The following is a 22,115-nucleotide window of genomic DNA, read 5'->3' on the forward strand; positions in this document are numbered from 1 at the left end:
TGCGCGCCACAGGCTCCAGCATCGTCTATCTGTGTACTTGTTTTTGTGTGTGTGTGTGTGTGTGTGTGTGTGTGTGTGTGTGTGTGTGTGTGTGTGTGCGTGGTGTTTCACAGTGGGGTTGTATAAACTGATTTTTCCACCTCTTTTTCTTTCCTCCAGCTGTCAGATGAACAGCGGCAGGATGAAGTCGTCTCCGGGGGGGTCGCAAGTCAGTCATGTTAACCTGCTAGCTTTATTAGCCGTCGCCATAGAGATAAAATTAAGAAGCGACAGCACCCATCTCCCCCCCCCCCCCCACACACACACACACACTTTGTGGTTTTAACACTGTGTGTGTGCTGTTGAAAGCCGATTTAAAAACACGGTTCGCGGTCGCGACGGTTACAAACGACGTACACTGCTAAAATTAGACAAATTGAAACAGATAAACATTTTCAAGTCGAATGTTTTTAGTTTGTCGCCGCATTAAGAAATGAGGACAAACTAAAAAAAACGGAGGACAAAAATGCGACAACAGGAACAACAAGATGGCGCATCGAGACGTGAATACGAAATAACGCAAATTTAACGTGTATTATAAAACATCGTGCAGTAATCTGGTCGCCAATCGACTTTCTTATAGTCAAGTTCAAAAGACACAACAGGCTTTCGGGAAGATCAACATTTTTCCTCAAACGTCAGGCTGTTATCTAAGTTACATGTCAGCTTAACGTCCAAACCGAACATGAACTTCCGCGACCTCTGACCTTTCTGTCAACAAACACGTCGCAACTCGTGACTCGTAGAAGATTTGGAGCTCCGACGTGGTGAAAAGCACGAGTTCAGTTGTACGAACAAAATGTTGTAATTAACTCGTACACAGCTAACATTAAATATCTTCTGATGAGGAGGAGTTCATCTCAGGCATTTAAAAAAAAAATTTTTTTATATGTATATAAAAAGATAATTTACAGAAGCGTTAACAATTAATTACATCATCTGAGCTTTCGGAGCTCGTCTTTCATACCAACTCTTCATGTAGAGACTGAACATGAAGTCAGCTGTAAACGTGACGACGTTCAAACTGGGTTTTGTTTTTTTTCTGTTTCCAGAATGTTTTTCTAAAAGGTTGCAAAACAAAAATGTAAGAATGGTTCCACAAAACTTTTTATATCATGTTTTGGTTTTTTTTTTTAAAGCTCTTTAAACGGCTCTAAAATAACGACATTCTGGCAACATTGAAGCGAATTGAAAAAAATAAAATAAAATAAATCAAACGTTTTAATTCCTTTTAAAAAGGACATTTTAGGAACAAACAAAGCCGCGAAGAAAGCTAACAAACAGATAAGTTTACAACAACAAAAAACAGCTAAATTCAAGTTAACAAACGGCTAACGACGCTAACAAGCCTCAGACGCCTCAGAAGGTCGCAGGAGAACTCGTTGGTTTTGGTGTATTTGAGGAGAGGAGTTGAATGGGAGTCTACGGAGCTGGAGGCTTTTTGGAGAACAACCTCCAGTGGCACTCGGTGGTATTGCAGTTTAAAGGCGCTTTCTGCTATCGGACACGGAAGCTTCATCACCGTGAGACTTTCTGAAGCATTTTCAAAGATGATTTTCCAAAGTAACAAAGGTTGTTGTTTTTTTGCACGCAACAGGTGCAGTCTCTTTTTATTTTTATTTTTTATTAACCCACGTAGAAATACGTACGAAGAAAAAGAAGCTAATTCAACCGTCCTACCTGTGGGGTGTTTTTTTTCTTTTCCTGTTTTTTTCAGCATTAATCTGCTCGGACTCAGCTAACAACAGAAATATTATCTTTTTTTTTTTAAAGAAATGATCTCCTTCTCTGAACCCCGGCGGTCCAAGGAGGCGCTGCGATTTCAGGTCAACCCCCTTCGGCCCTTTCACCGCTCTGTCTGAGGTCAGAGGTCAGGTTTATTAACATAGCCCTAAAAACAAAAATCACCAAAAATGAGTTCGGCCTCGAGGCTCTTCAGTTTGTGAAGCCCGAAAGCCGCCGCCTCCCGTTTCTTTTTCTCTCAACGAACCAACGGGAGCCTCTGAAACACTCCGTTCTACTTTCGTGACTTCTTATTGCTTCCCATCGCCCCGCCGTCGTTTACACCGCCGTGATCTCCGCGTGTGCGTGATTAGCTGCCGCGAGGCTGAAAACCAACGGAGTCCCGTCTGCACACCAAATTTCCCCGACGGCCGATAAAACGGCAGAACGACTGGATGAACGAGCCTGCTGGAAGTCGGAGCGGAGCTCAGCGCACCCGACGACTCCAGCGGGCTCCCCACCAATTACTTTCATTAGTTTCTATGGTGATTCGGCGGCGCGCTGAAAAAAAAACAAAAAAAAAAAAAACAATCCGCTGATGAAAATACTTAAATTCATCCGCTAATGACACACTGAGAATTTATTCTGTCGTCTGTGTCGTAAAGGGACGAGGAGAGGAGGAGAAAGAGACAGAAAATAAAAAATAAAAAAAAGGACAGGACTTCCACATGTGACGAGCGCAGCACCAGGGTCCAGTCATTTTCTTATCAATCCTAAAAGATTAGAGGGATGTTGCAAGTATTTGAAAAGTACACGATGTCGTGCTGTAGCCTGTTAGTGATCGTTACCACGGAAACACAGATACCCCTGAGGAGGGAGGAGGGGAGACTGGGGGGAGGGGGGGTGATTCAGATTATATTGCATCAGTGATTAAAAAAAGAAATAAAAGAGCCACTTTGAGTGAATGCTTGAGGTTGTTGTTTTTTTAATGATTTATTACTTCAGATTTGGTGTTTGCTCCCCAAACAGGAAATATCATAAAAATAACAATTTGTTTAAATGAGTTTTTAATACACGTTTTTACCCACTGAAACTTCAGGTAGTTTTATGTAGAGTGAGAAATGAATCGAGTTCATTCACGATGAGCTGTCTCCTGTGTTTAATAAAAAGCTTCAACACGAGTTTAAATTATCCTTCAAAAATAAACGACAACGGTCCACGACCATAAAAAACAAACCGTGTTCATTCCACAGCAAAGAAATCACAAATATTTCATCTTATAACAAAGAGTCTTTCTTTCAAAATAATTATATCTTTAACAAAGATCCATAATGCTGAAACCCAAACTAAAACTACGACAGGGAGAAACGTGTGGAAATCAAACTCCCGGTAAGGAAACACTGAACATATAAATTACAGAACACAGTGAGTTACTGTGAAGAGTGCAAAACATGAATATAAAAAAATAATATACATGAAATGTAACAAAAAAAACAGCTGCTTAAAGAGAGAATGAGAAGAATTTTCAACATCGGCATGAAACACAAAACTAAGTTATTTAAATTAAAACAAATACAAACATTTTAAAGGCACCCAAGTTAAATGTTCTACAAGTTCACTAACTACTTTTTAATTCTACGTTTAATCCTGTATTTTTTTTATTTTTTTGGAAAAAGGGGTTAAAAAGATCATGTTTGTTCTGTTGGCTTTTAAAGAATGTTAAAAATATATCTGAGAGGACCCCAGGAGAACTCCAGGGTTCCTTAATATATGTTTAAGGTCTGTTTTTGTATTAAATATTAACAACATGGGACCAAACCTGGTGTTTAAACTGTTCTGTGAATCTCTGGAGGACCCAGGAAGGTTCCCTGAGGAACTCCTCCCACATTATTTCTGGCTAAAGAAGAGACATTAAAACGTTTTTGTTTTTTTCCAGGTACATTATTTGTTCCTGTTTCTTCTTACACACGGAACTGAGTTTGTCTGATTCTGTTCTTTGTTTATCGGACGGAAAATCTCTTTTGGAAGTGTTGTCATAGCAACGAGAAAATGCGACTTGTTCCCAGTCATAAGCCTATTTTTTCAGATACAAATCACTGCTTTGTTTGGTCAACCAACAGAGAAATGTAATTATAATTATTACAATTTATTATAACTTTTTTTAGAGTAAAGAGTTTTAACAAATGTATTAAATGCAGTTTTTCATTTAAACACTGAATTTGGTGTTTTAGATATATCATTTTTCTATTCGCTGTTCAAGAAGAGTTATTAAATCAAGTCATAGAGTTCATTTTAACTTCACCTTCACCTGTTTTACTGTTTACAGCAGAATTTTTTTAATCTGTTTTATAGAAATATGAGAAAAGAAACTATTTAATAATTTTATCTTTTCACCCTGAGAATGTTTTTTTTATCATTAATATTGAAAAGTCTTTCAACATTTACTCATAAATTCTCCCCGTTAACCGTCGTGAACCGAGGTTTTTTTTCATCTTCATCATCAGCTGACATTTTTCTTCCATTTTCCAAGAACATCAAACGATATAAAAGCTGTCGGCTGCGTATTTCATCGCGATTGTCAACAGACACTGACGCTTTAAAATGTTCCGCGTGTCAGGTTGTGAGTTCGATTCTCTCTCCGAGTCATCAGAGCGGAAATAAATAAAAGTTTTTTCTGTTCTGAGCCTCGAGTGTAGAAAAATAAGTATTAATATCCAGTAGAAATACCGTCTTGCCGAGGCTCCCTCCTCCTCCTCCTCTTCCTCCTCCTCCTCCTCCTCCTCTTCCTCCTGCTGCTGCTACACGCCGCTCGTCTCCTTGATCCAGCGGCGGTATTTGCTGACTCGGGCGTAGACGCCCGGTTTGTTCCTGCGACCGCAGCCGTCGCCCCAGCTCACCACGCCCGCCAGGAAGACCCGCCCCCCGGGACTGGTGACGGACAGCGGCCCGCCGGAGTCGCCCTGAGGGAGTCGGAGAGGAGAGTTACGAGTTTGACGCTTTCTCCCATAAATCAAGTCCGTTAAACCTCCTCGGCTTCCTGCGTGGATGTTTGTCTTTTTTATTTATTTATTTCCAGCTGAGAAATAAAAAACATAAAACAATAAGATGTTTTTTTTTTTTATCAGAGATCCAAAATATTCAGTCCTGAGTCTCCATCGGCAGGTCTCGAGGACACAAAATGTTGTTTACATGCGAACGCGAGTTACAACTCGTTCCCACATTTTATTTAGTTCGTGATACGAGTTTCTTGTGTGTGTGTGTGTGTGTGTGTGTGTGTGTGTGTGCGTACCTGACAGGCGTCCACGCCCCCTTTGAGGACTCCGGCACACAGCATCCTGTCGGTGATGTCGTCGCTCATCAGACTCTTACACACCGTGCTGTTAACGATCCGGACCACCGCCTTCTGCAGGACGGACGCCCCGACGCCTGCCGGAGCACACAAACAAACAAACAAACAAACAAACAAACAAACAAACAACATCAAGACTTCATTACGTAACTTATTATTTAATAACAATTATCACCACATTGATTTCTGATTGATTTCTGTTTGTTTTTTTGCTGTCCAGGCCCGGAGGTTACCGTCCTCTGATCTCTGCGTGTTGTTCATTTAGGATTCAATTAGTAGTTATTAATCCGTTTTTAGTTCAAACAGATATTTACCCTCTGAAAACATCTGACAGTTATGGACTGAAACCTTCCTGATAATTCACAGAGTACCCAGTCTAATAAAAATAATAATAATAATAATAATAATAATAATAATAATGTCTAATAAAAAGTTCCTGATATTAAAAACTTTCAGCGCGTTGCTGGTAAAACCTTCAAAATAAAAGACAAACGTTTCGGGCGAGTTTGTCTGAATGGCAGAAAAACGAAAACAAAACGGCTTCAGGTTTGTGAAGTCGTTCACGTTGCCGGGACGACCGCTCACCTCCCTCCCGCGTGGCCCCCCAGCCGGTGATCCACGCATCTTGGCCCGCTGGGAAGTCGTGGGTGGGGGAGGGCAGACAGATGGGCCAGATGTTCTGGTTGAGCGTGACGTTGGCGTCCAGCTCCATCAGGGCGACGTCGTTGTCGTAGGTCAGCGGGTTGTAGTCCGGGTGGGCGGCGATCCGCCTCAGGCTCCGCCGCACCGTCCACTCGTTGGTCTGACTCTGAACGTGCAGCCCCAGCAAGGCCTCCCATTGGTCGGCCTGCGAGTACCTGGCGGGAGGTCAGAGGTCACGTCAGCGGGACGTTTTTCCAACAGCTCGTCGACGTACAAACGAGCAGCGGAGAGAATTTAAAAAGGGACATTTATTTTGAAAAGCATCAACTGCAATTTTGTGTCAGATGAAATCATCAACACATCCCATAATAACCCAGCTGTTGTCTAAAGTGTGATTTTCAGGTTCCTGCAAATGTTTCACAATAAAAGCACTCTAAGAAATGAAGGATTTCTGTACTGAAGCACTCGACAGCTTTTAATTTGAAACGGGAACAGGAAGTGCCGAGTTTGTATTAACGCAGGAAACTTTAACGAGGAGCAAACGGGAGCGGATCGAAACGAGGCTCCGAGGCGCGTTTGTTATCGGATGTGTCGCGGTTCTGGTGGGCGGAGCCTCACTTGTTGGCGCCGTTGTCCTGGACGCAGTGGGCGGCGGTCAGCAGCCAGCGGCGGCTCAACACCGACGCCCCGCACACGTGTCCGGTTCCCCGGACGTGGAGGCTGACCTGCCACGGCCACTCGCCCTCCCGCGAGTCCTGACCGCCGACGATCCGAGAGCTCCGGTACGGACGCATCCCGCACTCTGAAACACACACACGGTAACACACACTGAGGTCACACTGCAGGCAGCTGTGTGTGTGTGTGTGTGTGTGTGTGCGCGTGTGTGTGTGTGTGTGTGTGTGTGTGTGTGTGTGTACGTACGGCAGTCGGCCTCGTCAGAACCGTCCTCACAGTCCTGCTCGTCGTCACACTCCGGGTTCAGTTTGCTGATGCAGCGTCCGCTCGTACAACGAAAGGTAAACTCAGAGCAGCTCTGAAGGACCAGAGCTGAGACACACACACACACACACACACACGCACACACACACACACACACACGCACACACACACACACGCACACACACACACACACACACACACACACACACACACACACACACACACACGCACACACACACACACGCACACACACACACACACACACACACATCATTGTATTGTTTTACTCAGAGAACTGTAGTTACGTATTGATAACCTTCAGAATATGTTTGCCGATCGTTGCGTTAAAATTGTTTGATTTTGCGGAAATTCTTTTTTTAATTTTAATTTTAAAATTATTTTTAATAATCCTGCTGCACATCACAGAACTATTTTAGTTCTCATCTTTTTTTTAATTTATTTATTGAATTTAGAGAACCACAAGGATAAAAGTAAAAAAAAAAAAAAATGCAGTTTATTTTTTTTTTTTAAAGAATTAGAAAAACTTCTGTTGACGACATTTTTGTGCAAAAATTATGAGAATTTAGCGAAATATCAAACTCACGTGAATATCGTGGAGATTGTTCGAAGTTGCGTTTTAATTACTGCGTTTGTAAGATTTCCCCGAGGGGCTGATTATAATATTCAGTTTCGTACTTATGATGCGCGTTGCATCTTCGAACAGGTCTGATGTGTTTCAGTGAGTAAAAAATATTCAATGAAAAAAAAAAAGCATGTTTAATAAAAGGATTTTTCTGTCCGAGCGGGTTCACGGTTTTGACGTGTTCTCACATTTTTCACATCGGGACTCGTCGGATCCGTCAGCGCAGTCGTCCTTCCCGTCGCATTTCAGCGTCTCCGCGACGCAGCGGCCGTTTCTGCACGAAAACTCTCCGTCTTTACATTTTACTACGAAAGAAAAAAAGGTAACGGAAACAACAGTCAGAACTTCGGACACGAAACACATTCTCCTTTTCTTTCTTTTTTAAAAGCCGGAAATCCAGAAGAAGACCTCGAGGGAATTTCTTTAAACTCGGCAAAACCATTTACTTGGTAACAAGGATGCACTGATCAAATTGTTGTGGTCAAAGGTCAAAGGTCAAGGTCACCGTGACCTCATGTCCCTCTCATCTGTCCGCCCCCTTCTCATGAACGTCAATATCTCAAGAACACTTTGAGGGAATTTCTCTAAACCTGGCAAAAACATTCACTTGGTACCAACGATGTACTCATCAAATTTGGGTGGTAAAAGGTCAAAGGTCAAGGTCACTGTGACCTTAATTCTACACATTCATTTGAACATGATAGCTCAGGAACGCCGGGACGGAATTGTATTTAAATGTGACATATTCGTTCACACGGCCTCCAGGGTGAACTGATAAGAGTCTGGTGGTCAAAGGTCAAAGTTCAAGGTCACCGTCACCTCGTATCCCCCTCGTCTGTCCGTCCCCTTCTCGTGAACGTAAATATCTCAACAATGCTTTGAGCCAATTTCTTTAAACCTGGCAAAAACATTCACTTGCTACCAACAATGAACATGTCAAATTTTGGTGGTCAAAGGTCAAAGTCACTGTCCCATTACTTTGGCCTGTGCTCATGAATTTCAGGAACGTCTGGAGGGAATATGTCCTCAAACTTTGTCAAACATTTTAACTCGACGATACACTGACAAGTTTTTGGAGGTCAAAGGTCACAACATCCGTCCCCCTCCACCCCCCCACCCCACCAACCACTATTAACCCGATATATCTCAGGACAACCCACCGCAGCGTTCCTCGTCGCTGTTGTCTCCGCAGTCGTCCACACCGTTGCACTCCCAGAACTTCGGTTTGCAGCGTCCGTTTCTGCACTCCAGCTGCGACGCCTCGCACTCTGAGCAGTGAAACACGAAGACAACAACAGTCCGTCAGTCGGCCCTCGCCCCCCCTCCATCCCCTCCATCCCCATCCACCCTCCATCCCCCCCCTCCCCTCCTCCGCGTTTTGGGCGCCGAGCGAACTCACTGCAGTTGAACTCGTCGCTGTCGTCTCCGCAGTCGCTCCACCCGTCGCACTGCAGCGTCCGGTTGATGCACAGGTTGTTGCTGCACTGGAACCGTCCGGGACAGGCTGATCGAGGACAGACAGCGAACGCATCACGGCTCCGTCAATCTTTACGAACACTTCAACGCGATGAGGAAATGTGTCTTACGGTCGGTCGGGACGAAGGCTTCGAACTCGGCATGGAATCCCTGGTCCACGTAGGACGAGTCGGAGTTGAACTTGACGACGACGCCGTTGCTTCGGCTGGTGATCACCGTGCTCTCCAACTTCCTGCCGCACAGTCTGCAGCACAGAGAGACGAGGAGGAGGAGGAGGAGGAGGAGAGGCTGCGATGAAGAGCGGCTCGACAATTAAAATGACAACAACACTTAGACGACCCATGACATCACGAGTCCTCCTCTTCGGTGTCACCGATGACCTCGGTCACGTCCGAAGCCGGAAATCGTTTAAAAAGGTTTTGATATCGATTCCTGAACGATACGTTATTTGAATTTAATACAATTTTAAGAAAATTTTTATTTATGTTAAAATCTTTGGTTTTCAATTTGATCTAATTAACAGACGTTCCCTGAACTCGATGTAAAACAAAAACACGTCGTTGATGAGGCGTAAAGTTTTTCTAAATTTGGTACCGAATGACGAAGAATTTTTAAGTCACACTCCCTTCGCTTAATAACGAAATCCACGAGTCAGCAGGTTTTTTTCCAGATTGGGCCGATGACCACGGATGACGTTTGAAGTACGAAGATTAAAAGAGAAAAACAAACTGCTTCCTGCTGACCTTTGACCGCCAACGTCAACATAATCATCAGGACACTGGCTGCTCTGGTTTCCCACCGAGAACTTCTTGAACTGAACCTTCACGAACTTTTCCTTCGGGACCTGAAAGAAAGAAAGAAAGAAAGAAAGTAAGAAAGAAAGAAAGAAAGAAACGTTTAAATTCTAAAACCGAGACGATAATCCTGCTACAAATAGTTTGAAACGGGGCAGTTTAGCATCGCGTCGAAATAACTGACAACCGTGAAAATAAAAACTTATGTTAGCGTGTACCTTTGAGTAAACGTTAGAAGATGAAATTTTCCGTCTGGTCGTAGAACGTATTGAAAAAGCCTGACGTTAAACTCCTGGTCAGATTTCTGCTTTTTTTTTTTGCTGTCAAGATGAATCTTAAAAAACGTTTTGGTGTCCGTGCGACCTTTCACCTATAAAAACTAGAACGCTCCAATTGGCCCACTGTTCAGGTTTGTTTTTGTTTTTTTCAGAGGTTTTACTTGTTCTCGTCGTCGTACCTCGATGTTCCAGACACAGGAGGTCCGAGGAGGGTAGTTGGACGGGAAGAAAGGCGACGAGAAGGAGCCTCGGTCTCCGGTCAGCTGCCCTCCACACTCTGAACACAACACAGACACGTCAAACACTTATATCATATTATATTATACGTATATTTCATTTGACTTCAACAGGTCGTTCTGTGTTTTCTTTTCAACTTTTGCAGAAACTTCTCGACACGATTTGATCCAAAATTCGAAAACCTTCAGTTTACAAGCAGCGAATAAATGATTGTCAACTAAAGTTCACGCTGAGCTCTGAATGGAAAGAAGTTCAACCTCTGAGCAGCTTCCTGGTTTCTGATGATGATAATAATAATAATAAACTTTATTTGTGTAGCACCTTTCATACAAATGCAGCTCAAAGAGAATTGCACGCGGTGTTTGACATAAAAACAGATATAAAGGAACATTTAAAAATATAGAAAAGAAATGAGAAGAATAAGAAAGTTAAAATATAAAATAAGCAATATGCATTTTAAAGGCGCCGTAGTTCAGAGTGCGAGAGCTTTAAGAGCAGCGAGTTAAAGGCTGATGTAAAGAGACGTGTTTTTCTTTTAAAAGTATTAACTGAGCTGATGATCAGATTTGTTGCAGGATTAAAAAAAAAAAAAGGTTCCGTGTTGAAAGCGTGTTGCGGTTCCGTGTTTCGGTCTCTTACTCGGCTCGCTCAGACCAATCTGGGAGAAGTTGGCTCTGAAGCCGGGGAAGTTCTTCTCCTCGCTGGTGAGCAGCGTCAGTAGCATGACGTTCCCCGAGGACAGGAAGGACAGCGAGCCGTGAGGGTACCCGCACTGTCTGAAGGGGTCGGGACACACACACACACACACACACACACACACACACACACACACACACACACACACAATTATAGCGTCTTAAATTTCTTGTGACGACGTGTCAAACTAGACATTGGTCTCTGACCAATCAGAGTTCTCCATCTTTTGGAACCTGTGTGATGTCATCGAGGAGGAGCCAGGATCTGACTACCAGAAAATAAGAAAGTTAACATCTTCAAATGTTTTGTCTGACAGACACTGTGGAATCGATCAGAGGCTGCAGACACTGACCCAACCAACCAATCAAACAACCAACCAACCAACCAACCAACCAACCAATCAACCAATCAAACAACCAACCAACCAACCAAACAAACAACCAACCAATCAACCAATCAACCAATCAACCAATCAAACAACCAACCACGCGCCCCATTAAACTCACTCTGTCAGCGCGCGGTGCTCGATGGGCGCCAGCGAGTCGTAGATCTTGATGAAGTCCTGCTGACAGTCGTCCTCCAGGATCAGAGTGTGGAAGTCCAGCTGGACTCGGTGACCCGGGTCGGCTCGGAGCCGCCACTGAAGGTAGACGTTGGGCGGGTACGAGGAGTCGGGGAACCCCGGAGACTGGACAAGCCCCGCCTCCCGGACGTGGACGTTGAACGACTTCCTCTCTGAAACACGGCGGGAAAAAAAGAGGTTTGTTTAAAGTATGTTGATGGATGAAAGACGAACAGAGTTTAGGAGTGATGTAGAATATTTAGAGACGCAATAAGATAACAAATAAAAATAAAAAAAATTCTAATATAAAGGCAGGTCTCACCAAATAAGGAGTTCCTGGTCATACGAGGATCCACAGCTGAGAACACAGAGGAACGTTTCAGAAAGTGTAGAGTCTCGACACGTCTGCAGCTCAGATATCGAACAGTCAGTTCTTAACACGTCAAAACAAGTTACACAAAATACCACATTCGGATATTTGAAACATTCTGTATTTAAAACAGGAGATAAAACTTCAAAATAGAAAACTAGTATTTCTAATTTTTATGAATTTGTGTCCTGTAAATAAAATGGGATGAAAAATAATCAGGAAACGTAATAATTCTGACGGGAATCATGAATCCACCATGAAACACAACTTCCAACATCTGATCAGATCGTCTCTGCTGGACTCTCCCTCTGCAGCGCTGCCCCCTGCTGGTCACTACTGCCCCCTGCTGGTCACTACTGCCCCCTGCTGGTCACTACTGCCCCCTGATGGTCACTACTGCCCCCTGATGGTCACTACTGCCCCCTGCTGCCCCCTGCTGGTCAATGCTGGTCACTGACGGCCTCAGACCAGTTCTATACAGGAACCAGACTGACTTGCAGGTTCCCAGATCAGAATAAAACGTGTTCGAAACCTCGCGAGACGACGTTGTTGACCTTCAGGGCGTCGACGGGTCTCAGCAGCAGTCGTCCTTGGCGACCGTGCTGACTTCCTCCCGGCGGCTCCAGAGACTCGATGGCGTCGTCCAGGGACGACTGCTGGGGGGCGGGAATGTCGAACTCCGACTCGTAGTACGCCACCACGCCGTCCCCGCTGCCGTTGTCCCCCTCGCTGGAGACACACAAAGCAGGTCGGAGGTTAGCTTAGCATAGCTTAGCATAGCTTAGCTTAGCGTGAGGACAGGAAGCAGCGTACCTGAAGGCCTGAACCGAGGAGCCTTTAAAATATTTGGTCAGCACCGAGTCTCTGGAGTAAATGAGCCGCAGCTGAAAAACAGAGGAAGGTTCATCATCATCATCACCTGTAGGAGGGGGGGGGGGGGGGGGGGGGAGAGAGAGAGAGGAAAGAGGGGGGGGGGCGGGGAATTCCCATGATGCTTCAGGGGATCTCCTCTCACCTGCTTCTTGACCAGAGCGGCCAGCTCGGTGAACTGAGGGCTGCCGGGATCTTCGTACGCCGGCAGGAAGTGCTGGTCGTGGATCCCCATGGAGCCGATGTAGACTCTCGTCACTCGGACGTCGCGGCGCACTGATGACACCAAAAATCAAAATAAATAAACTTTATTGACACAACGAGAGACGGACAGATTCCATTTGAAAAACGTACGGTCAGCAGAAAAGAAAAAGTAAACGCAAAACACATTCTTTCATTTACTTTTAAGTAAGTGAATTTGAAAGCCAGTTGCAGAGAGAGATGGGAAACCACCGAGATGGTTTTGATACTTGAAATGCTAAAACTACGTTGTGATGGATCCACAAGTGAAAATGAAACTGGGAGACGTGTGTGTGTGTGTGTGTGTGTGTGTGTGTGTGTGTGAATAAAGTTTTGTTTTGAATGGTCAGCTCACGGTGGAAGTGCCAGACGAGCAGCCCGGTCACCAGAGACACGGCAGCAGCCGACAGCAGCAGGCCGACGCCCACCCACAGCTTCCTCTTGCAGCCGGGCTTCTTCTCCAGCTGCTTGGAGTCGGAGACCGGGAGGAACTGGAGGACGGTGTCCCAGTCCGGGTCCTGGAGGAGGAAGAGGAGGATGGAGGAGGAGGAGGAGGTGTTTAACTTTACTTTTCTTTTAAAATCACATCATCTCTGATTTAAATTTTATATTTTTGATTAATTGAATTGACTGTTCAACACCAGCCATCTCATTTCATAGCACCTGACACTTTCTATTCATCCCAATTTGTATTTATTTATGTTTTGTGTATATAGTTTGTATGTGTGTGTGTGTGTGTGTGTGTGTATTCTTTCATTGGGATTAAAAAAAAAAATTATATTTATCCATCTTATTTTATTGTACACGTATTTAGAATCTTTTCTTATTTTGTGCACTTTTTTCCCCCGAACTGTTTCTATGCTGCTGTGACGACCAGATTTCCCCACTGTGGGATTAATAAAGTATCTATCAATCTATTATCTATCTATATCAGAAAACTATCAGTTTTATTCTGTATTTTATTTTGAAAGAGTTCTTGTTGGGCTGCGTTAGTTTACTTTGTCTGCCTCTGTTAAATAAAGGACAAAAAAAACGTCTTGTAAGAAATAAAAAGTGAAAAAGAGACGTTGGAGATATTTTGTTCTGCCGAATCATTTTTTTTTTTTTTTTTTTTTTTTTTAATGTCGAGTGTGAACCGACGTTTGGCTCCGGTCTTGAACCTGCGTTCTTGGTGAACCAGTTCGACGGTGTCAAAGAGTTGAAGCAGGGTGTTGCTGCACAGGAATGTTTTTTTAAAATGACGTGTGAAGCGTGTCGCGTCCTGCACCTCCGACACACACCTGACTCAGTGTTTTCAATAAAAGAGGCCGTCCACACCCCGCGTGACGTAACGTCTCAGAGGGACTAATATTTCAATTAAAACGTGTTCAAAAAAAAATCTAAGATTTAAAAAGAACAATAAGACGTCTAACTTCCCCGGAGGAAAAAAAACACGTCAGCAGAAAAAGCTCGAGTTCATCGATTAAAAAACATTAAATGAAAACCCTCCGCTACCGATTAGGCCAGGTGTAGTTAGCCTAGCTTAGCACAAATACTGGTAGCGGGGGGAAACTGCTAGCCTCGCTTTCGTCGCAGCCCCAGAAGTGGCAGTTGCGGCACCGCTAACGTTTAGATTTTTATTACAATTATAAAATAAACATCACAAAGCTGCAGTTTTTTTTAAAAAAGAAGAAAAAAAAAAAAGGAGGCGGGGCCTACACAGAAACATCCCATCATCACGACAAAAATAGTAGATGCAGTTATTACATACAAATAGATTATAGTGATGTAAAAATGAGTTTAAATAATTTATATCTGTGTTCACGTAGCCCGAAGCTAACGTTAGCTCGAAGCAGTCGGAAATAACGCGCAGAACCGGATCAGAACCAGAACCTGAAGAGAAAAATAGCAGGAGATGTAAATATGTTCTTATTGTTGTTATTGAAGTTGTTGCCGGTTAAATTAGCGAATTTAATTTTAAGAAAAATAAAAACGGACGTTCGAGTCCCATCAACAACTATTGCGACTGTGTTATTATTTATTCGGGCCCGAGCACCGATGGTGCGAACGCCCTATTGTTATTTTTATTATTATTTCAATTTTGGTTCTAAACTCAACAATATTCAGGTCACTGTCCTGTAAAAACACCTGATCAATAACTTTATTAATTATTAAACTGCTGCCAATCAATTCATAAATTAACAGTTTCAGTTTTGTTCAAAGTTTTGGAGAAGTTTTTACTGAATCAACCAGTAAAAGTCCAGTTTTTTATTCCTCCGGTTCTGTATCGGAACCGTCGGAGAACTGGAACCCAACAGAACCCAGTCAGAACCATTTAAAACTCCTCCTGCTGATCGATACTTCTACTATCAATAGAAAAACATTCTGGTTTCCATCTCAGGTGAAACCTAAAAAAAACCCTGGAGGCTCCGTGACGTGACGTCAGGGCCAACTTCACCGGACTCACCTGTGTCGGACTGAACTTCTGTCCCGAGTCCAGCAGATCCATGAGTCTGCAGTTCTGAAGGGTTTCCCCCCCAACCAACCCACCGGCGGGTCCGGTTCTGTTCCGGTTCTGTTCCGGTTCCACCTGCCCGTTAATCGTCCGTCCTTCTACCGGACAGACGATCCTGCTGTCATGGAGGCGACAGGTGAGCGGCGGCGGCGGCGGCAGGTGTCTCTTGTCTGCAGGTGGAGGAAGAACCGGAGCCTCAGAGAGTGATTCTGCTCGGGAGTTTTGAAAGTTCTGGTGAGTGCGGGCGTCGGTGCAAGCTACCGGGAGCGGGGATTCAAACCCAGAGTTCGGTTCGGCGGCAAGGAACGAGGAAACAGATGTCAGATCAAAGACCGTAGTGAGTCTGAGGGGGGGGGGGGGGAAGGAGGAGGAGGCGGCCAACACAGGAGGAGGACAACACACCTGACACCTGAGCCAGTTCCCATCAGCCACTGCGCGGCCGAAACCATCCCAGCTGTAGTCCCGGTTCAAACGGGATCCGAAACACAAAGAAGCACGTGGAGTCTGGACGGTTCAAATTTACTGTAAAAATAATCCGTTAAAAAAAACTGTTGTTAAAACCACGTTGAAAAAAAAGTTATCAAAAAAATAAATCAATTCAAAGTGAACTGAAACTGTTCTCATTATTTATAAATTGTTAATTTAATAATTCGGTCGTTAAGTGATGGAACATTTTGTGATTCTGTTTTAAAATTTTAAAAAATTTGAATAATGAAACAGAATAATTCCTCTTTTATAGTTTTGTGGAATAATTCGGACACAAAATAAATGAACATATTACATCTACTCTGTGTTTATTACATGGTTATTATAAAGAGTCATCACGTGGTGTCAGACATCAGGCTCCAGGATTATTTATACTTTTTTTTTTTTTTTTTTATCTTTCTTTGTGTTTTATATGTTTGTTTATTCTGTGATGAACATCGATAAAGATTTTGAATTTAAAGAAAACATGCAGGAAGTTTGAAACTCATCTTTTTATATATATATATATAAACGACAGGACAAAAAAATAGCCTACTGATTTAAAAAAACAAAAAACAAAAAAAAAAAACATTATCTATGAGCTCAAAACAGGAAGTGAACCGTCCACACAACCTTAACACGGAAGAAGTCACTTGATACTGACACCGAGATTATCATCATCTATATGATCTATATCTACATAAAATGTAACTGTGGGTCCAATAAGATGGAGGACAAAACAGGAAGTGTTCACACAGACATAAAAAGCAAAATCTAATCAGGAAAACTATTTATAATAAAAGCTGACGGACAGGATGATAAACAGATTTTTATTTCATCATTATTCTTCAACCTATCCGACCCGGCGCGGTAAACGCTGACTCAGCTCTATTAAATGTCCTCGTAAACCACGCGGGGAACCAACAGGTACTATGAGTGAGGACCAAATGGAAGCAGCCATTCGTTAAAACATCTGAACTCATCTGACTCATAAACGTAGAATCGCCCTGTGCTTTTGTTTTTTTAAGGAAGACGATCAGTGATGTAAATCCACCTGCAGGACACTAGAGGGCGCTGCTGCATCACTTTCCGGGCCACTCTGCAGAGTTAAAACAGACCCACACACACGTTTTCTGGTTTCTGGTAGTCTTTATTAGTGGAATGGAATATACACCTCTGTGCTTTAATGCTGTTTTCTCCACCGCTCATTTCACTCTCCTCCTCTTGAGGCCGAAGACGTGACCTTTTGACCTCGGCCGCTCCGCCTGCCGAAGCGAGCGGCCTCGGCACGCGAGCGGCCGTTAAAGAGCAACTTAAACACCCGAAAAGGTCGTCGATCGGAAGGATGAAAATAAAAAAAACGTTCAGCGACAACTTTCAGTAGGTTATTTCTAATTAAAACTCATTTGAATAATAAAAAAGAGCAGCTGCAGATGGAAATGCTTTTATTTTGAAGGAGCTGCAGGTGGACACCGAAATAAAAGCTGCAGCTCACAAATGTGGATTTAAGTTTTTAAGTTGCTCTTTAAATCTTCGTCTGAAACTGTGACATCAAAATAATGTGTGGCTGGAAAAGATAAATAAATACAGAGTTTCGTTTTTTATCTGTTTGGTCCAAAAAAAAATTAAATTATGACTTAAATTATGAATATCTTCGAGTCATCCTTTGTTTCCGTTGATCTCCAGTTTTCAGTCCCGACAAATTATTTGAATAACTTAAATTATAAAAATACAAACTTTATCGTTTGTCTTGTGTGTGACAGGATCAGTAAACGGTCGATCCAGCCGTTACCCAGAATCCTCTGCGTGAACAACAACGTAAACAAACATTTAATGTCACGTCATGTTCACTTTTTTTAAGCAGAAACATAAAAAACACGACTTTAAAGTTCGTTTTTGTGTGAAAATCTGAAACTGTAAAAAAAACCAGACTCATGACGAAGAAAAAGGCGGGAAAATAAAACTGAACTGTTTCTACTGGAGACGATTAACATATATAAATATATATATTTATAATTTAAATATTTAATCTCAGAAATAATCCCAACTCGAGGCCCTTTAAATCAAACAGACAAAAAAAATCTTGTTACCAGTTTGTTTATGGGGATGCTAGTAATTCTCCCCCTGTGGGGATGCTAGTAATTCTCCCCCTGCAGCGCCCCCTGCTGTAGGGTCGCTCAGAAATTTAAAGTTTTTATCAAAACAAATGCAGTTTATCAGTTACAATCACGTCAAATAAAAAGTTCATAAATGCTGCTGTTGTTTCACTATTAATGAAATAATCTTCCTTCTATTTTTTATTCCAGCAGATTAAAAAACAACTTCGTGATTTTAAAAACGACTTTTTAAACCCGACAATATGCAAACTGAAATGTCGATTTTTAGACTGTCTTAATCTGCAGATTAACAGATTATTAAGGATCGTCTGCAGTTTTGTTTACGTGGCAGTAAACCGACGCTCGCTGCAGGAGGAGGTGGAGTTACAGGTTGGTGGGCGGAGTCGGTTGAAGGGGATGGGCGGAGCCACAGCTACAGAACTACGTGAAAACCTCCGTCCGTCATCGGCTCGGCCTCCTCTCGGTCCGTCTCCACACCGCCGGAGAAAACAGATAAAATACCTATAACGGTATCCATGCATATTTGTGACTGCTCATCATACAAACACACACACACTCATACAAACACACACACACACACACACACACACACACACACACGTTGCATTCTGGCGAGGAACATGCCTGAATGATTCATTTATATAATCTGCTTCATTTTCTTCTAACGGTGGTGCAAACACTCGGGAAGGCGGGGGGGCGGGGCTGGGGGCGGGGCCAAACCAACGACAAGAAGAAAAATAAAGAGTCGTCATGCAAAAGAACAGATGATGAGACTTTCCTTCCCCACGTGTTGTGTTTTTTTTTGTTTTTTTCTCTTTTCACGGTTGATAAGTTCCTATGATCAGAAGTGCTACTTCTACGGTACGAGGCTCATGCACAAGGAGCGCCGGCCACACGGCGCCGACCGCCTCCGTCTTAGCTCCTCCTTTTTTTTTTATTTTTTTTTTAATTATTATTATTATTTTTTTTTTTTGGTTTGAGGATTTTGATTTGGAAGATGCAGGTGAAAGTTTATGATACAAAATATGTTACAGTATGTACGACTCGTCTCCCGTCTCACTTTGTTTCTGATTGGTCGGAGGAAACGCTTTCGCCGGCGACGCCACGGCAGCCCCGACGGCGTGCGCTCCCGGTACAACGACGAGGTCCCGCCCACTCGACCTCACGACCTCGACGTTGACAGCCGAAACGTTCCGGACTGAGATAAGAAACAAGAAAAACGTCCCGTCCCTGTCGGGTTTTTTTACGTTAACTCACGTTAAAACGAACCGGGGAAAAAAAATTTGGTTTTCGCTGTAAAAAAAAAAAAAAAAAAAATGCCACGTAGATTTACAAGGATTCAAATCTTTTTCTGGTTTAAAACATCTTAAACGTGAACTTCTGATGATTATTAGCTACACAGGCTGAAAAGTAAACCTTCGGGGTCACAGTGTTCAGCCCGGTATCGCGCCAAAACGTGCAACACACCCATCAGCTCACTAGAGGTCGCCGCGGCGGCGTCACGGTTGGATTCGCCCAGATGTGAAAACGACAAACATGTATGAAGGCGGTCGAAGAACGGAGGTCGCGTCAGGAAAGAGTCCACGTCTACGAAGATTTCTTTTTAAGTAAAACAAATTACGTACGTAACTTAACATATTCACCTACGTAACCTTACTTACGTAAAAATTACTTATTTCAACTAAAAAAACTACGATCTGTTCCAACACTCGTAGTTTCGGTGCCGAAAAGTAAACTGCGACCGCGTCACGTTCAACTCAAAACCACGATTTCTTTCCCGAAGCTAACCGCGTGTTTTTGGTGTCTAAACGTACGACTTTGTTGTTTTTTTGACTCTCCGAGAAAAAGAAGACGTGTTTTGCAAAAGCTGATCGTTCACCGAAACGCAACTCCGTCTCGACGCGCCATATTTCTCTACTCGACTTTAAAATAATTGATCAAATGAAAACAGTTTGAATGAATCAACGTGAAGCAACACTTTGGCGTGACACCGGGTCTCAGTACGACTTTAAGAAAAACATCTCGTGTTTCTTCCTCCAGTTTTACCGTTTTATTCAGAGGTTTTTTTTTTTTATTTCGAAGACGTTAATCTCTAATATTCTGTCAAATATTCCATTTTTTTTTCGTATTTTAAGACATTCCGATTTGAAGAATAATTCCGGCTGCCGTGTTTCTGCGGTTCAGACTGATTTCAACTCTCCACAAGCGTCCTCGAGATTCGAGGTAACGAGGAGTCGCAGTAAACAAGACGATATCGCCAGACGGCATCTTTGATAAGCATCGTCGTCGTGGAGACGGCGTTTCATTTCCCCGAGAGAGGTCGGACCGGACACGAAGTCCTTTGAACGTGCTGGATGTTGGGTTTGTTTTCCGACCTCCGAACAGAAAAGATATCCACGGACCGACGCGCGGAAACAAACCCTGCGGATCAACATCTGGATGAGTCGGGTCGGACAGGAAGTATCCTCCGATGAAGATCTCCAACGGTCAGCAAGACGTTTCGTTTCCGTGTTTTCCTGAAACTTTAAACTGCTTCCTGTCAAAACGAGGTTTCGTTGGAAAGCCACAGGGAAAATTTCGCCCTCAGTATTTTCTGTTTAGTTTGACTCTTCGTTTTCCGGACGTGGAGAGTTCGATTTAAAATGACCTTCAGAAACACAGCAGACGGATTTCAAGGGCAAAAAATATGGTCGTTGACATGCCGTTAAAATTTTTGAAAAAGTTCAACTTCACCCAGTTCGACTTGACATCTGTTCCACCAACAAATCACCAAAAAAAAAACACACGTATAGCTACTGTGCGCTGCTGTAATCAGCTGCCGTGACGACAGAAATAAAATCAATAAATAAAATAAAGAAAGGCTCCACTTCAGTTCTGGTGATGTGCAGGTGAAGCAGACGTCCGAAGCTCGGCGCCCGACGAGACGCCTCGTTAAACGTTAAATCTTTGAGGTCGTTGACGTCAAAGATTTGTTCGGACCGCCCTCGAACGGAACAGCTGGAAATCAAGATTTTGTCCGAAGTGCACGTCGTCGAGGACGTTCCTGTTTGGTTTTTTTCCGAGCTGCCGAGGAGCTCTCGGCTCCGTCGTTTCCTCCCCCGTTTTAAATCTATTGCAGAAACTCGTTACGTTCACGCGTAACGAAGGAATTTTCTTAGTCGCTTTTTTTTTTTTTTTTTTTTTGTTCCCTGCAATAATTACTGTAGCTTTTTTTTTTTTTAAAACACACACGTTATTACTGTTATTTAATATTATTCTGTTCATTTGTTTGATGCTATTTTTCCTGCTTGTTGTAATGTTGCATATTTTGAAAAGTAAAAGGCTCTCGATCCCGGTCTGGGCGTCAGCGTCGCGCTGACAAACACACTCCGGAGCTACAGACGGACCGGACCAGTTCACATCAGACCACGTCCGTCCCGGCGCCGGGACCCACAGCGCTCCTCCTCCCCGGGGCGTCCCGAGGCGAGCCCGGTGCAGCGAACGTCGTAAAAACCCGGTTTCGGGTCAGTTCACGTGTGGATTCGCGTTTAATCCTGTCAAAGACTTTCCCGAGAACTCGGATCAACGGCGGAGAGTTCCTCGCTCCGGGTTTTCTTGACTTTGTCCGCACAAAACTCCTGAACTCCGATTGACCGAAAGGTTCGCCTCTCAGTTTGAGTTTAAAACAACAACCTTCAAGCAAAAAGAGGTCCCAACAAAAAAGGCTTCGACACGAGTCCATCGATTCACAGGAACCCGCCCCGGTGGGAGTAAATCCAGAACTGCGTGCCGACCGGCTCCTGATTCCCGCAACAACGTCCGAATCCGTCGGATCCGCCGAGGGTCCCCGGAATATCTCCGTCCGATCGCCGAGTCGAAATGATCCTCCGACCGATCGACAAGTCCGTCAGATTCATCGCCCTTCGATGCGAGACCCCCTTCGTGTCCAGGTTTACACGGCAAAAATAAGACCCCTGTCTTACCCCTGGCAGTCGTCTGAAGGATCGTGATTTTAAAGGTGGCGCCAACGAACCCAAACGAGACCAAACCGAGGTCTCGAGGTCTTTTGGGATTCTTGGCTTTTCTTCCTCCTGTTTGTGCAATGAGATCCAAAGGATCAGAACTGTGCCGGGAGGTTGGGGGGGGGGGGGGGGGGTCTACGATGCATGATGGGAGGGCGGGGGGGGGGGGGGGTGATTATTA

At 43.7% G+C, this 22,115-nt stretch overlaps 2 protein-coding genes across 3 annotated transcripts in view; both read right to left on the bottom strand.

Moving 5' to 3' along the window:
* Positions 1 to 4,479: 4,479 nt before the first annotated feature.
* LOC138215573 (suppressor of tumorigenicity 14 protein-like) lies at positions 4,480 to 15,669 on the bottom strand. The gene is made up of 19 exons (XM_069177814.1): positions 15,304 to 15,669; positions 13,213 to 13,375; positions 12,763 to 12,893; positions 12,561 to 12,631; positions 12,280 to 12,476; positions 11,700 to 11,735; positions 11,322 to 11,550; positions 10,759 to 10,895; positions 10,062 to 10,159; positions 9,554 to 9,654; positions 8,921 to 9,054; positions 8,734 to 8,838; positions 8,495 to 8,602; positions 7,523 to 7,639; positions 6,674 to 6,799; positions 6,371 to 6,554; positions 5,696 to 5,967; positions 5,051 to 5,187; positions 4,480 to 4,721 (listed from the first exon to the last, which is right to left on the bottom strand). The coding sequence occupies exons 1-19, from the start codon at positions 15,343 to 15,345 to the stop codon at positions 4,560 to 4,562; spliced, it is 2,550 nt and encodes an 849-aa protein (XP_069033915.1). The 5' UTR covers positions 15,346 to 15,669; the 3' UTR covers positions 4,480 to 4,559.
* A 2,280-nt stretch (positions 15,670 to 17,949) lies between these two features.
* kcnd1 (potassium voltage-gated channel, Shal-related subfamily, member 1) overlaps positions 17,950 to 22,115 on the bottom strand; it is a 46,203-nt gene continuing 42,037 nt past the window's right edge. For both annotated transcript variants that reach the window (XM_069177720.1, XM_069177721.1), the window contains exon 9: positions 17,950 to 22,115. This exon is cut by the window's right edge and continues 485 nt beyond it. The gene's annotated coding sequence lies outside the window, so the exon portion shown is untranslated.

Source organism: Embiotoca jacksoni, unplaced genomic scaffold, assembly GCF_022577435.1.
Source record: "Embiotoca jacksoni isolate LCO1_2020_lvr unplaced genomic scaffold, fEmbJac1.0.p SCAF_77, whole genome shotgun sequence".
Classification (NCBI taxonomy): domain Eukaryota; kingdom Metazoa; phylum Chordata; class Actinopteri; family Embiotocidae; genus Embiotoca; species Embiotoca jacksoni.